Here is a 16,684-nt window from a genome sequence, read left to right as displayed (position 1 = left end):
CGCGACGGAGAAAAACACGCACATACACAAATTCCTTTCTGGTCTAACGTGGTGGGGTGGATTTCTCTCCACCCCAGGGTTAACCAGGCCCTGTTGAGCCTTCTGGGGGGAAGAGGGTCAGCTACATGCTGGGACTTCCTGTGAGCAGATCCTACAGCCGGCTCCCCTAACATCCTCCCAAAGAAATGTGCGTTATTGAAAATGAGAGGGGTGCTAGGACCCAGGAGGAAGACCAGGAAAGTGTGTGAGAGCGAGTGAGTGAGTGTGTGGGATACAGTTGGTGTGTGTGTATTTGAAGGTGGGCACAGCGCCTCCAGTTGGGAAGAGGCATATTAACCCTTTGCCTGACCGGTGGCTGTAATTGCCTCCTCCCTCCCTCCCTCCTTCCTTTCTTCTTCTTCTACCACCTCCTCTACCTCCGCCTCCTCTTTCTCCCTTCTGCCACCCCCTCTGCCCCACCGCTGGAAGGTCCATGTGCTGCCAGCTGGGCTGAGTTCCTCCCTCTCCAGTGACAGGTGCCCAGCCGTCTTCAGTGGCAGAGGCTGGGATGTGGAACAGCCGATCCCGGAGCCCGACTCTGCCTCCCCGCCTACTAACCCGGCTCGGCTCGGCAACCCAACAGGAGCAGGTCAATGGAGCAGGATTACATTCACATGTATAATGCTTCCTTGCGTGGCTGCGGCTTAGGATACGCGCCCATCGTTTATTACAGTCTCCTGCTGTGCTTGGGGCTCCCGGGTAAGATATGTCTCTTTCTTTCTCTCCCTCCTACCTACCTACCTACCTTCCTTCCTTCCTTCCTTCCTTCCTTCCTTCCTTCCTTCCCTCCCTTTCTCCCATCTTTCATTTTCTTTTTCTTTCTTTCCTTCCTTCCTTCCTCTCTTCCTTTCTTTTCTTCCTCTTTCTCCTTTCCTTCATTCCTTCTTTCCCTTTCTTCCTTCCTTCTCTTTCCCTTCCTTCCTCTCCTCCTTTCTTTTCTTCCTCTTCCTCTTTTCCTTTTTTCCTTCTTTCCCTTCCTTCCTTCTCTTTCCCTTCCTTCCTCTCCTCCTTTCTTTTCTTCCTCTTTCTCCTTCCCTCCCTTTCTCCTTTCCCTTCCTTCCTCTCCTCCTTTCCTTCCTCCTTTCCCTTCCTTCCTTCCCTTTCCCTTCCTTCCTTCCTCTCCTCCTTTCTTTTCTTCCTCTTTCTCCTTTCCTTCCCTCCCTTTCTCCTCTTCCTTCCTTCCTTCCTTCCTTCCTTCCTTCCTTCCTTCCTTGCTTCCTTCCTTCCTTCCTTCCTTCCCTTTTAAAACTTATAGACAATCTTTCCCTACCCATTTAGAGGTTCTGCCTACTTCTGGTCTTCACAAAGAAGGCATGAGCGTGGAGATGAGTCCGTTGTCCCTCAAAAGGGGACAGGGGACCAGCTGCCAGCTCAGGCACTTGACTGAGAGCTGTAGACTTTTTCGACTTGAAGTGGGTTTGCCTTAGGAAGTTCTTTTTAGGATCCATGGTCACTGTTGGGCTCAGCATTGCTTTATTAATTGTTTTTAAGGTCGGTTTAAGAACTACAGGAGGGGAGTTCTTACTCAGGAGGAGTAGGATGGTCTCCATCCTCAAGGTTGGGATTGGGGGTGACGGGTGTGCATGAGGAGAGCTTTACTCCAACTTGGGCAAAACCTGGGCAGTTTTGGATTTCAGAAACGTGTTGCTGTTATTGGATGAGGGGAGGAGGCATTCATAACTCATAATGTCAACTAAGATTAGTCTCATTAAGCCTTTTTGAAGTGCCCCTTAGGGACTAGGGGCTTGGATGGTCATTACCCCAGTGTCAGGACAGAGGCCTCCTCGCATTTAATTAGGTTCCGGGGTTGAACCCAAATTCACCCCTTTGGAGAGTTTGGAAGTCACATTCGGTCAGTCAAGATTGGGGAAGAGGAAGATAAGGGAGGGGGGAACCCCTCCCGGGCTTAGAGAGTCCATTACCAAACCAGCAATTTGCCGGTAGACTGCCTTGACTCTTGGAGGGTTTGCTATTGCCTCGCAGTTAAGTCATCGCTTTTATGACACCGGGTCCTTTGTGAATTAGCCAAACCTTGTTCTCTTCTTTCATTCTTCCTGCCCCACCCCCACTCCCCAAAAAAGTCTGTTCCAAACATCTCCAAAACTCTAACCTGGCGGGCGAGGAAAAGGCAAAACACCAAAATGTCACACACATACACACACACACACACACACAGACACACACACACACCCAACAGATGAGCCCATTTACAGCTCTCTTATCTTCCCTTTACCCCAGCACGCCTGGCTGGGGAGGATGGGATTTGTGATCCAGACGACCTAGAAGAGGCATCTGAACCTGGAGAAGAAAGCAAGGGTGTGATTCCTTGAAGTCCCAGAGCTAGGAAGGGAGGGAGGGAGGGAGGGAGGGGGGACTTAGCCAGCCCATGCAGCCAGAGAAGAGCCAGAGACGTCCCTCTCTCTCTCTCTCTTCCCCCTCCTTCCTATTACAATAAATAAATAAATAAATAAATAAATAAATAAATAAATAAATAAATAAATAAATACCCGGCTGAGCTGTCCGTGGTGCTGACACAGCAGGAGCCGTTCGGAGAACGCTCGGGAGCTCACGTTCAAATGTACCAAGAGAGAGTTTTTGAAACAAAACAAAAAAGAAAAAAGAAACACCTCTCTTGGCAAGCCGAGCGAAGGAGAGATTTATGGGCTGGTTTATTTATTTTATTATTATTATTTTTTTTTTTGCTCGGCTTCCCTGCCCCTCCAATCGCAGCCGACCTCTGCAAAACATGGGCTGTCCTTATTATTAATGATATGCATGAAGAGAGAAAACCTAGAAAGGAAGCACTTGGGGAGTGAGAGGGGGGAAAAAAATTCCGGCAATGTGGATTGATTTTTTTTGGGGGGGGGAGAGAGAAAGGATTGGTTAGGGTGGGGGGGGGCATGTGCCATCCAGCCAATTCTTCAAAAGGCCAAATCCTTCAAGAAGCTGGGTGACGGTCCTGTTTGTGCTATAGAGCGAACCTTTGCAGAGGAGAAATGGTGTTTGTGGAGATAAAGAGGATCGTCATTTAGTTGATTTCACCCATTGTGATAACAGATAACAGATTAACAGAGTTGGTTGGGACCTTATAGGTCGTCTAGTCCAACCCCCCGCTCAAGCAGGAGACCGTATACCATTTCTGACAAATGGCAGTCCAATCTTTTCTTGAAAGTCCACCTTTATCATTTTTTTTAATAAACGGTGCAAGGTGGTGGACATATCTATTGCTCCTTCCTCCTCCTATTTTCTCCAAAAGCAACAACCTTGTGAGGTGGTTTGGGCTGAAAGAGAGGATACTGGCTGAAAGCCACCCAGATGGCTTTCATGCCTAACACAGGACTAGAACTCACAGACTCCTGGTAATTGGCCCAAAATCACCCAACTGTCTTTCATGCCAAAGGTAGGACTAGAACTCCCAGTCTCCTGGTGATTGGCCCAAAGTCACCCAACTGTCTTTCATGCCAAAGGTAAGACTAGAACTCACAGTCTCCTGGTGATTGGCCCAAAGTCACCCAACTGTCTTTCATGCCAAAGGTAGGACTAGAACTCCCAGTCTCCTGGTGATTGGCCCAAAGTCACCTACTTGACTTTCATGCCTAAGGCGGGACTAGAACTCCCAGTCTCCTGGTGAGTGGCCCAAAGTCACCCAACTGTCTTTCATGCCAAAGGTAGGATTAGAACTCCCAGTCTCCTGGTGATTGACCCAAAGTCACCTACTTGACTTTCATGCCTAAGGCAGGACTAGAACTTCCAGTCTCCTGGTTATTGGCCCAAAGTCACCCAACTGGTTTTATATGCCTAAGGCAGGACTAGAACTCACAATTTCCTGGTTTCTAGCCTGGTGCCTTAACCATTAGACCAGATTGGCTCTCATATATTTTGGTGGGGAGGAGTTAAATTTAGCGCTTGCCCCTGGCTCAAACTAGCTCCCTTACTCTTGAATAGCTTTTCTTCAAGGCTCCTTGTTCAAATCTCTTTTTTACCTCCGTAATACGAACATCCAATCTGGTGAGACCTCAGTGCTTATCTAGACTGACCCCTGTTGATGGAGGTCACCTCTCTTCCAAATGCACTGATTAGAAGGTGGTTTGCAGAACCGAAAGGAAGAAGTTAGGAAAAATGGAAGGGGAAGGATATATAACCATGGACTTCAATTTTGCTCTTTTGGTCTGTATTTTTAGCCCATTTCCCTCCTCCAGCTTCATCAGGGCACCATTCATAAATCATTTCTTTGTCCTTTCAAACAAGGCTCCCAATTAAACGAGGCTAGGAGGACGAATGCAATGTCGGGCAGCAAATTTTGTGTCTAAATGGAGTTTAAAACTGGACTCGCCATCATTTGTTTCCTGAGCCACTTTGCCTATATATTTAACCGGTCAGCAATTCTTTTTAAAGTGATGGCATGTGAAAGGCTATATGCAATATGCTTTCTTCTTTTTGGTGTGGAGGACGTAGTACAGAAATAGCTATAGAAAGGAAGCCGGGGAATTATATTGGTTTGACCTTGAGGGAAGCTGGAAAAAAGAAGGGTTTGGTTAACCCGTTTGGCAGATATTGATTTGATAATCTTTCCCGTAAGTCCATCTGTTGCTACAAGTTGAACCAAACTTATCAGCCAACTAGCCTCCTTCCTTGCTTTTCTGGCCAGTAATGAAATCATGAAATCCAAGAGATCAAGAATATGGCAATCTGGAAAAACTGAACTCTGCTCATCTCAAGGAAACACGGCCATTATATAACTGTAGTCCCTCTGGAAGTTGGCAGGCAGTCAAGCTCATTAGAAACTTACTGTATTTGCATTCTCCCATTCTACATCAAACCCTCCAAATTGCGTCCAGCTGCTAAAAGATCTGGTATTGAAATACTCCTTTTTTTGACCAAAGTTGAAAGCTCCATTCTTGAGCTACAGAAGCAAAAGTTCCGGATATGAAATTGTGTGTAATCTGCATGTGTGTCTGTCATACATGACAGACAATTATCTGTTCTGGCCCGCCAGTGGAGCTGGCAGCAGATTCGGACAGTGAGGAGGTTGGGGAGGAACCTGGGCCAGTCCTGGAGTCTGGGGAAAGCTCTGATGAGGGATCTGTGTCGGAGGCAGAGAGGAGGCCAGGGCCGTCTGACAGTTATCAGCTGCCTTCGGAGTCAGACATCAGTGGGGCAGAGAAACAGCTGGAGCCTGTTCGCAGTGTGCGCATGCACAGAGTTGCCAGACGAAGGGAACAGCTAAAGAACAAGGGTCGACTTGGGAGTAAGGCCACAGGTGGACGATGAATGGCCCCTCCCAGAGGGAATAAAAGAGGAGCGAAAGGGGAGTGGAGTTTGCAGGAGACAATTAGTTCGCTTAATTGGTTCTTGACTCTCTGAGACTCCTTGCCACGTTTTGAAGATATCGGCCTGGCAGCTCTCCAAGCCAGATAAGGTCTGTGAGTGTAAGTTCTCCCTTGAAAGACTTTGCTGGATGTGGATGAGAGGAATTCACAGTAACTTAATAAACAGGGGTTTTTGTTGGGACAAGGAGTTCTGCTTCGTGCTCTTGGGAAGCCTAGGTCAGAACAATATCTATGCACTATCCAGTTTGTAGAACCTGGACGAAGCCAAGCCAAGTTCAAGACTAGACTCCACAAGGAAAGGTCAGTGGGTGACTTTGAGAAAAAAGTCACTCTTTCTCTGCCCAACTCAAAGTCCTCGACTTATAACCATTTGTTTAGTGACGATTGAATGTATTTATGACGATTGCAGTGTCCCAGAGTCATGTGATCCCCGTTTGTAAATCCCCAGCCAGCTTTTCATAAGCAAAGTCAATGGGGGAAGTCAGATTTGCTTAATGGCTGCATCATTCACACCATGCAGTGATTCGCTTAACAATTGTGCCCCCCCCCAAAAAAAGGTCATAAAATGGAGCAAACAGCTGCCTTGCCTAGCAATGGAAATTTTGGGCTCAATTGTCATCGTAACGAAACTCATCGGACTATCTCTAAATGACAAAGAGATCAGCTTATTTTCCCCCCTTTTGTTATAGCATCCTCCTAATGCAATTAGCTCGGGAGAGAGAAGCTATTAATGTTCAAATTTTTTCATTTATCCTGGCATTTGGGCAAGGAAGGTATGCAAAACGTATCTTTTTTTTTCGTTGGCGCTCTGTATCAGCAGAAGAAAGTTATTACCAGAGCTGTGTTGCTAAACATACTTAATCAGTCCATTGTTTCTCCACTTCTGTATGGTGAAATATTAGGTTTGTCTCTGCTCCTCCTTCCCCTCGTCTCCCACACTGGGAATTCTATGCCAAGAATTCAAATGAGCTTCTCTGTGAACGGGGAGAAAAAGACAGCTGGACCTTGCACTCAGCATTTCTTCCCCATGATTAGGATTTTGAAGAAATGATACAGATGTTGCAGGATGGACAGGACCCAGTGGTGAAATGCAGCCGGTTCTATCCGGCTTGGGCAAACTGGTAGCGCCGGCGGTGGGAGGCTCCACCCACCCGCCCAGAACGTCATCACATTCCGTTTTTGACGCTCTGCGAATGCGCAGAAGGTCCAGCACACGTGCAGAGGTGTCATGCACAAACGCGCGCTCCCAATTTGCAAACTGGTAGCGAAGGTAAGTGGATTTCACCCCTGACAGGACCCCCCCCCCCCTAAAAGTCTGGCACAGGGAGTTTTTTGAGACATCTCTACCACACCAGGGATGTCCAACCTTGGCAAATTTAAGATCTGTGGCCTTCAGCTGCCAGAATTCCCCAGCCAGAATGGGGAGGTTGCAAAATGGCAATCACAACGTGACTCCGGGATGCTGCACCCATCATAACTGCATGCCAGTTTGCCAAGAGGCAAAATTTTGATCACATGACTGTGGGGATGCTACAATAGGAGTAAGTGCAAGGAGTTGGTGATAAATCACCTTTTTCAGTACCACTAACTTTAATTCCCCTCGCACATATGTGTTAGTCGTTCCTGATTCTAAGGGGCGGTGCTCATCTCTGTTTCAAAGCCGAAGACCAAGCGTTGTCCGAAGACTTCTCCAAGGTCATGTGGCCGGCATGACTAAACGCCAAAGGTGCACAGAGCGCTGTTACCTTCCCACCAAATTGTGGTTCCTATTTTTTCTACTTGCATTTTTTTTTACGTGCTTTCGAACTGCTAGGTTGGCAGAAGCTGGGACAAGTAACGGGAGCTCGCCCCATTACACGGCACTAGGGATTCGAACCGCTGAACTGCCAACCTTTCGTTCGACAAGCTCAGCATCTTAGCCACTGAGCCACCACATCCCATACCATACCATATCACTAACTTTGGGCAGTTATTAAATGAATAGCTGTAAGTCAAGGATTCAACTGTATAAATAAGGGTTTTTTCCCCCCTCTAACATTTAAACAAAACCCTCTTGATCTGGGAAAGCCCTAATCAGAAAGTTGGGCCCCTGATTGTTAAAGTATTGCAAAGATAATATCTGAACTTCGCCCAAAGGAAAACAGCTTTCAATTCTATTCCTCTGATATAAGGATGAAATAAATGCTGCACCAACTGAATGTTAAACTCTAACTGATGCTAGGATTGGGGTAGTTTGAAATCTTAGATAATCTTATTTAAATTCAAAGGGGTGTTTTTTTCACTCGCTCCATCAGAAACTCCTCTCTAATCTACATTTCTGAATTTTACAGCCCAAGGACAATGAAACAGCTTGTAAAAACATTGCAAGATGATAGGCTGATGTCAGATGGGTGGGGGTGGGGGAGGACCCAAAATATTTACCATTCTGCTTATTGTCTATTTTTGTGATGGATGGAAAAAGAATCATCCCAACAGCTCAGAGGAGGAGGAAGGAAGGAAGAAAGATAAAACTCCAGGGCAGGTGTCCGTCAAGAATATTATGCATTAAAAACACTTAGCATCCGTCAATAGGACGCCTGGCAAAAGGATCTGTTTAATAGTCCCTGCCTGAAAATATAATAATATCCAGAAAGAATAAGAGAATGCTCCCAGATGCTCTTTCATTGCCAAAGACGGGGGAGTTATGATGCCTGCGTGCATATTTTGGAATGAGGCTGGGAGCATTGAGATTCCACAAGCGGGAAGCATCAGCTGGTCTTTGGTCTCAAGTCAAGGTCAGCGCTGTAACACATCAGCTGCTGAAACAAAGTGGAGAAGATTGGAAGATTAGCTAGCTATGTGCAGAATAGCAACTGGGAGAAAGGTTGATGAGAAAGGAAATGGGGGGCCTCTGTGGAATTGGGATCGTAGAAACACCCAGGAGCATAGAAGAGTTCAGAGGCAGATGCATAAATAAATGTCTTTTTTTTTAAAAAAAAAAATTGATTTATATGCCGCCCTTCTCCGGAGACTCAGGGCGGCTTACAATGCGTTAAGCAATAGCCTTCATACTTTTGTATATTTATACAAAGTCAGTTTATTGCCCCCACAAACTGGGTCCTCATTTAACCTACCTTAGAAAGGATGGAAGGCTGAGTCAACCTTGAGCCTTGGAGAGATTCGAACCAGCAGAAATTGCAGGCAGCTGTGTTAATAACAGGGTGCGTAGTCCACTGTACTATCAAGGCTCTTAACGTCTTAAACGTATTTATTTATATAATAAATCATATTAACTAACTACATATTAACTATGTACAACAGAGATCAAGTCTCATGAGGAACAAACGTGAAAAGAGAGAGATGGCGAGAGCAAGGTGGAAAAAAAGTTGGAGGGGGTTTTATACTCAGGGTAAGCCCCTCCTTTCCACACAGGGGTGGAGACACTCTCTGCCTCCACTGGTGTCTATATGACACATGTGCCAATGGCTTGCAAATACTTGACAGCCTCAAAGCCATCGGCCCCAGATATCTATGGGACCGAATTCACGGATGCACCATGATGGCGAAACTGTGCAAGGAATGATTGAGGGAAGAAGCAGGCATGTCTAGCCTAATGAAGAACTAGGGGTGACATGGAAACAGTTTTCCAGGACTTGAGGGGCTGTCAGAGAGAAGAGGGGGTCATCAACCTATTCTCCAAAGCACCTGAGAACAGGACAAGAAGTAACAAATGGAAGCTTATCAAAGGGACAACCAACCTGAAGCTAAGGAGAAATCTCCTGACAGTGAGAATCAGTGGAAGGGCTTGCCTTCAGAAGTTATAGGTGCTCCACCTAAGGAGGTTTTAAAGAAGAGACTGGAGAGCCATTTGTCTGGAATGGTATAATCCAGGTGTCAGCAACCCACGGCTCTGGAGCCGCATGTGGCTCTTTCATCCCTCTGCTGCAGCTCCCTGTTGCTGGTCATCGGCTCCACAATTGATAGGGCTTTTGGTCACAGGAAAAAGGATGCCGTGCTAGGAGGAGACTCTATGGTGGGGGAACCGGACTTCCGGTCGCCTCCAGAATTGAACGGGGGCTTCCAGTTAGGACCTTTGTGGCTCTTTGAGTGTTTAAGGTTGCCGACCCCTGGTATATATATATATATATATTTAATTTTAAATTTGTATACCGCCCTACTCCCGAAGGACTCAGGGCGGTGAACAGGCACAAAATAAAGCACATAAATACAAAAGTTAAAACATGATTAAAACCCAATTAAATAATTTTTGCCCGAGACAATTTAAAACTCCCAATAATTTAAAACGAATTAAAATTTCAGTTTAAAAATTTAAAAGAAGGGGAGAAAATTAGGCCAGGCCGGCCTGCTGGAATAGGAGTGTCTTCAAAGCACGGCGGAAAGTGCGCAGATCCGGGATCCTCCGTATCTCCTGGGGGAGCTCGTATAAGATCTCCTGCTAGAGCAGAGCGTTGGACTGCAAAACCTCCAAGAGCCAGCCCTGTTTGTTCTATGTTCCTGAGATAGACTGAAATTCCACCTGCATAGCAGGAAGGAATGACGGCAACTGGCATTCGGTACCAATGAGCAGAATTCACTGACAACCATATCTTCCTGGTAAAATATGCCCACGCTCACTCCTAGGAGAAATGCTATGGCTGCGAAGTGGGCTTATAGGGGGGGGAAAAAAGTCGTTATGTAATTGCTTGCCTTGATGTATCTTGGCATGGGGAGGGGGCATTTAGAGCAAACCGAAGAGAAAACCCGGTATCAAAGAAGAAAGATCAAGGATATTAGCATAAGTGACCTGGGGAGAAGGAATCTCTCTGTTTTTACATGCACGTATTTTGTGTAAGTGGCTGCATGCGTGTGTATGCACACACCGAGACACTGATCTGCTAAGGTCAATATTACAAGAGGTGAGATTTGTATTGATCCAGTCAATTTTTAAGTGCCTTAGAAAGTGGCGGAAAACTGGCTATCTGGAAAAAGCTAAGCTGGTAAGGCCTGGGGGGAGGGGGGGAGGGGGGGCTCTGGGGAATCTTAAGTGGCTGCCAAGGCTGGTGGTAAAAACAAAAAAATCCTAGAAGTTGACAGTGGAAATCTATTTCTGCAATCATGCCAGGAAAAGTAATGGTGTAGGGCTGTTGAGTTTGACGTAACTTTGAACGGTCACTAAATGAACGGGGCTTAAGTGGAGGGCTATCTGTACAAGGGGAGGGGTTTGACGTTGAGCCAAGGGCAAGATTTCCACACATGCAAACACATCCAGGCAATATAGGCGGTCCTCGACTTACAACAGTTCATTTAGTGACTGTCTGAAGTTACAACGGTACTGGGGGGAAAAAAAGTGGCTTATGACCGCTTTTCACTCTTACGACCCTTGTAACATCCCCGCAGTCCCACGATCAAAATCCAGACCCTTGGCATCTGACTTGACTTTATGACGGTGTCAGGCCTGGAAGCCATCTTTTATACTAGGCCTCCAGACCTGCCACATTTACTCCTGTGGGAAACTGGGAGTGGGGATTGTATGGAGCAGGGGTGATATGTAGTCATAATAACATTCCTTTCTCAGAGAGTCAAGGACATCTTGCCCTGCATCTGGAGGGTTGGAACTGGGAGGCATCTCAAGTTGGGACGGTGCATTGACTGGACCATGTGATGGACCTGTGGGTGCTGGGCAAGGACTTGGACTTTCCTTTGGGTGGGGAAAACCTGGGAGCTTTCAGATTCGGGTTTTCCCAGATGTGCCAATATGACATCTCTAATAAAATGGAAGTTTGAGGAACTTCAGGCCCCGGAGTCTTCTTTTGTTGGGGGGTGTTACAACCCTGACAGAAGGTTGCAGAGTCCTGGGGTCATTTGCGACCTTCTGACAAGCAAAGTCAGATTCGCTTAACAACGGTGTTACTAACTTAACAAGTGCAGTGTGAATTCACTTAACAACTCTGGCTAGGAAGGTCGCGAATGGGGCAAAATGCACTTAACAACTGTCTCGCTCAGCGGCAGAAATGTTGGTGGTCCATGGTGGTCATACACGGAGGACTAACCTATAATGTATTGACTGCTTTTTAATCCTTCCATACAGGGCACGATGTTCATTTAGGATATTTGGGGGAGTGGGGTAGCGGTAGCTCCACCTGAGCCCCCCCGCCGATTCCCATCTCCTTATTTTCCCACCTGTATCATCAGGCCTACGTGGCAACCAGAGAACGGACAGAAAGAACTGCCAACCCCCCGTTCAAATCTGCAGCCCTTCCAGAAAGCCACGTCAATATTCGCCTCCAAGCAGGGGTCAACTCTCCTAGAATCTCGGGGTTGAAATTTGGGTCTTTCCTGTGTTTTGGTCGGAGCTGCAGCTTCATCGTGGATCATGAAAAATCGATAACTTCTTCAGAGAACAAGACTGAGAGCTGTGGCTGCCTATGGATCTTGCTACATTAATAGCTAGGAAGCTCCTTGGCAGCGGGACAAGCTTTTTGTGCAGCTAGCTCAGGGTTTCAGAAAACGTGCAGTTCTCCACATCTTACTGAGCTTCAATTCCCATCAGACCTAGACGGGACAATAGTTGGCTTGCCTGCTTTGTGTGTGTGTGTTTGGGGGGGGTGTTGCCTTGAGTAAAGGCTACTGTATTTGGCCTACAAAGCCCAGGTAACCATTAGAAGGTATCAAATCATTAGAACGTTCTGCCTCTCCTTTGCTGGCCCCTAATGATTATCCAGATGTTTGCATGCTCACTTTTGGTAGCTCTGGAGTATTGTTTCTCAACTTTAGCAACTCTTAAGATGCGTGGACTGCAATTCCCAGAATTACCCAGCTGGCAACTCGTAAGCTAGGGAATTCTGGGAGTGGCAGTCCACGCATCTTAAGAGTTGCCAAGATTGAGAACCACTGCTTTGGAGTCTCCAGAATTTTCAAAGAAGCTTGGGGTGACCTAATGTTTAAAAAGCAAATTAAAAAAAAAAAAAGCAATGACCTTTTGAGTAATGATAAATTATATTGATAGGCCAAGGGCTCATTTATCTCAAAATGTTCGTACAGAATCCGAACTTTGGACAAAAACAATCTATATATAGATTTGCATCTGGGTATTATGAATTGTCCTTGTAGTACCCTGTTTCCCCCAAAATAAGACATCCCCTGATAATAAGCCCAATCGGGCTTTTGAGTGCATGGCAATAAGGCCAAACGCTTATTTCAGGGTTCAAAAAAATATAAGACAGGGTCTTATTTTCGGGGAAACACGGTAGTTGCGCTAACATAATGGATAGAACTGTCAAAACAAGTTAAATAGGATCAGATCGCTTTAGCAGCTGGATGGAAGACATGTATAAATGTCTTTCAACTCTCAAAGAGTTGAAAGCTAGATTTGGAGGTCCAACCTACTTCCCAGAAGACGACACTGATAAGCCACTTCCATATTATTATTGAAAAACCATTATGGTTCTGTTCATGTAGACTCAAGAACTGAAGCTTGACTAAGATCCAACCTACTTCCCATTGGAAGACAAGGATAGGTCATTTCCACATTATTGTTGAGAGAACTTTATGGATCATGTAGTCTCAAGGACTTAAGCTAGACTCCAACTTCCCAGCAGAAGACAATGTAAGTCAACTCCATATTATTGTTGAGAGAACTTTATGGATCAAGGACTCAAGGACTTAAGCTTGACTCAGAGGAGTCACTGAAAGCTAGACTTGGAGGTCCAACTTACTTCCCAGGCAGAAGACAATGATAAAAGCATCTCCATGTTATTTTTGAGAGAACTTTATGGATCACTTCACGTAGTCTCAGAGTGTTCTGACCTAGGGTTCCCAAGAGCATGAAGCAGACTCCTTGTCTCGACAAAACCCCCTTTTTATTAAGTTACTGTGAATTCTTCTCATTCACCTTCAGCAAAGTCTTTCAAGGGAGAATTTACAGTCACAGACCTTATCTGGCTTGGAGAGCTGCCAGGCCGATATCTTCAAAACGTGGCAAGGAGTCTCGGAGAGTCACGAACCAATTAAGTGAACTAATTGTTTCCTGCAAACTCTCCTCCCCTTTCGCTCCTCTTTTATTTCCTCTGGGAGGGGCCATTCACCGTCCACCTGTGGCCTTACTCCTGAGTCGACCCTTGTTCTTTAGCTGTTCCCTTCGTCTGGCAACTCTGTGCATGCACACACTGGGAACAGGCTCCAGCTGTTCATCTGCCTCACTGATGTCTGACTCCGAAGGCAGCTGATAACTGTCAGACGGCCCTGGCCCCCTCTCTGCCTCCGACGCAGAGCCCTCATCAGAGCCTTCCCCAGACTCCAGGACTGGCCCAGGTTCCTCCCCAACCTCCTCACTGTCCGAATCTGCTGCCAGCTCTGCTGGCCGCTGGTGGGCCACAACCCAGGGATCTCCACTTGACTCAAAGAAGACCTTCTCATCTAACAACGAATTATAATCTTGGCAACCATGCAATCTTCTCAGGGACCTTATCCCCCTCCTGAGATATCACCACTCTAAAGCTTCATCCGGCAATGCTCCATAGTCAGCTTTGAACATGGGAAAGCATTGGGAATGAAGCCCCCCCCCCATTTCCCATCTCAAAAGACAGGTGGCTGAGTAGCAATCCTTTTCAGCATTTTCTTCAGCACTTAGCAAAGCAGGAATTAACTTGAGTGCTTGAAGATGCAATTCTCTTTAAAAAAAAAAAAAAAGTGGCAAAGCAAAAATGCCAGCAGCATCTTCCCCACCCCCATCCTGTCACTGTTCAAGATTTCCCTCCCCCACCCCCCCCTCCGGAAAACCAAGTTTCAGCAAGATGCACTAAGAGATTGTTCATAAATATTTGGCAGTTGAGTGGCCAAGTAATATGCACTTGTATTCGGATGTGCAGCATGCATCCAAGAGAATCGTTTTCGTCCTGTCTTTTGGGGTCCCACCTTTCTCCTCAGTTCTTAGCTACAGGAATTTGTGTCATTATTCTTGATTGGCCTTGGAAAAGAAATCAGCATGCTCAGAAGTCGAACGTTAAATGTGATGCATTAGCTCCACACACACACAAAAAAAGAGTAATTACTGAATGCATATGAAATTTCAATACTTGGCAACTCACCCTCTCTCGGTAAACCAAACCTCTGTACTTTGTGAATTAATTAAATAGGTTGGTGGTTGAGCGACTGTTGGGAAATGTCTGTATGACGTCCAGCCAGAATGTCTTGCAGCCAGAGTGGAATTAAATCAGGGTCCACTTAAAGACAATCAATGTTGACCCATATTCTAAAGAAGATTGTCCTGCATTTAAGAGGCATCTCCTCGTCTACGGTTGTCAAGACTACGGTTTCTCAACCTTAAGATGTGTGTCTGTGGAAGTTCTCACTCATCCAGGTCATGGTTGTCCCAAAGGTGTTTTTTCAAGAGGCAACTGGACTTTCTTGTTATTTCTTGAGGATGTTTTGTTTCTCATCCAAGAAGCTTCTTCAGAATTGGATGAGAAGCAAAACATTTTCAAAGGAGATGTCGATGGACATTCTCCGTCATCCAGGTCATGGTTGTCCCAAAAGTGTTTTTGCAAGAGGCAACCGGACTTTCTGTTTTTTTTTCTCGTGAAGACAATTCACTTCTCACCCAAGAAGCATCTTCAGTTCCCACAAAATGGTGGGGAAGGATTTATATCCCTTGCAGTCATTGGGGTGTTTATTCTTGGGTTATTTTTCCGACGTTAATCCTCATTTTTCAGCTGCTGTTGATTACTTGTTCATTACTATTCTCAGAAACCCAAATAGGTGCATTAATTGTACTCTAATTCTCTTTTAGAATATGCTTTAAGTAACTCCATGTGTCACATTTGATTCTTGGGACCTAATAGCAATTGCTAATCTTCTAAAGTTAATGTAATTTTTTCCCTCTCTCTCTCTCTCTCTCTCCCCCATTACAGCTAACATTTTGACGGTAATCATTCTGTCGCAGCTGGTGGCTCGGCGTCAAAAGTCCTCCTATAACTACCTTTTAGCTCTCGCGGTGGCTGACTTGCTAGTCCTTTTCTTTATCGTCTTTGTTGACTTCTTGTTGGAAGATTTCATCTTGAAGGAGAAGATGCCTGAAGTCCTGGACAAAATTATCGAGGTGTTAGAGTTCTCCTCCATCCATACTTCCATCTGGATTACTGTCCCTCTCACGATTGACCGGTACATCGCCGTCTGTCATCCCCTCAAATACCACATGGTTTCCTATCCCGCTCGCACCCGCAAAGTCATTGTGAGTGTTTATATTATTTGCTTCCTAACCAGCATCCCATACTACTGGTGGCCGAACATCTGGAAGGAAGACTACACAAGTACGCTTGTTCACCACATCCTCATCTGGATCCACTGCTTCACCATCTATCTGGTCCCTTGCTCCATCTTCTTCATCTTGAACTCCATCATTGTCTACAAGCTTCGGCAGAAGTGCAACTTCCGGCTGCGAGGCTATTCCACCGGGAAAACCACCGCCATCTTGTTTACCATCACCTCCATTTTCGCCGTCCTCTGGGCCCCGAGGATTATCATGATCCTTTACCACCTTTACGTCTCTCCCATCAACAACAGCTGGTCCGTCCACATCGTCTCCGACGTGGCCAACATGCTGGCGTTGCTCAACACCGCCATCAACTTCTTCCTGTACTGTTTCATCAGCAAGCGGTTCCGCACAATGGCGGCCGTAACGCTGAAGGCCTTCTTCCGGTGTCAGAAGCAACCCGTCCAGTTCTATACAAACCATAACTTTTCAATAACTAGCAGCCCGTGGATATCCCCGGCCAACTCCCACTGCATCAAAATGCTTGTCTACCAATATGATAAAAACGGGAAGCCTATGAAGATCTCTCCATGAAAGATCCATGATGGATGATCCACTTCTTTTTAAGCTGTTCCAACGATGACATGGAAGAGCCGGGGATGATAATCGCTTGCAAATAGCAGCCATTGGATTTTGTTCCTCTCCGAGCATCAGAAGATAAACGGGCTACAATCGTTGATAGGCGTCTTTGGACACCTCCAGGAGAACAAAGGAGAGGCAGAAAGCTTCACGGCTTCATCTCTTGCAAGGCTTTAATCAATAGTCTTGGATCGAAAGATCTACGGGGCCTTGAGACATGGCTGTTGTCTTGCGTAAGACTTGGGTGAAAAGCATACGGTGCAACTTTCAATTAAGCCTCGCTCGATCACCCTAACCAAACGCTTCAGAAGATGTAGAAATCTGAATATTTATATATTTCATAAGACCCTGATGGAGACTTTGACAGATTCGAAGTTGTTGCTTGCTCCCTTTTCCAGTTTCGGTTGGGTTATTTTCATCGTGGCATGAAATCTTACTACTTGGATGC

At 46.0% G+C, this 16,684-nt stretch overlaps 1 protein-coding gene across 1 annotated transcript; it reads left to right on the top strand.

Annotated features, from left to right (window-relative positions):
• The first annotated feature begins 632 nt into the window (after positions 1-632).
• Positions 633-16,191, top strand: GPR139 (G protein-coupled receptor 139). The gene is made up of 2 exons (XM_070955248.1): positions 633-738; positions 15,257-16,191. Exons 1-2 carry the CDS (start codon positions 633-635, stop codon positions 16,189-16,191), a joined length of 1,041 nt encoding a protein of 346 aa, XP_070811349.1.
• Positions 16,192-16,684: the final 493 nt, after the last annotated feature.

This window comes from Pituophis catenifer, unplaced genomic scaffold, assembly GCF_029215685.1.
Source record: "Pituophis catenifer annectens isolate HBS135680 unplaced genomic scaffold, rPitCat1.0.hap2 SCAF_16, whole genome shotgun sequence".
Taxonomy (NCBI): domain Eukaryota; kingdom Metazoa; phylum Chordata; class Lepidosauria; order Squamata; family Colubridae; genus Pituophis; species Pituophis catenifer.
This window is presented reverse-complemented; position numbering and strand designations above follow the sequence as displayed.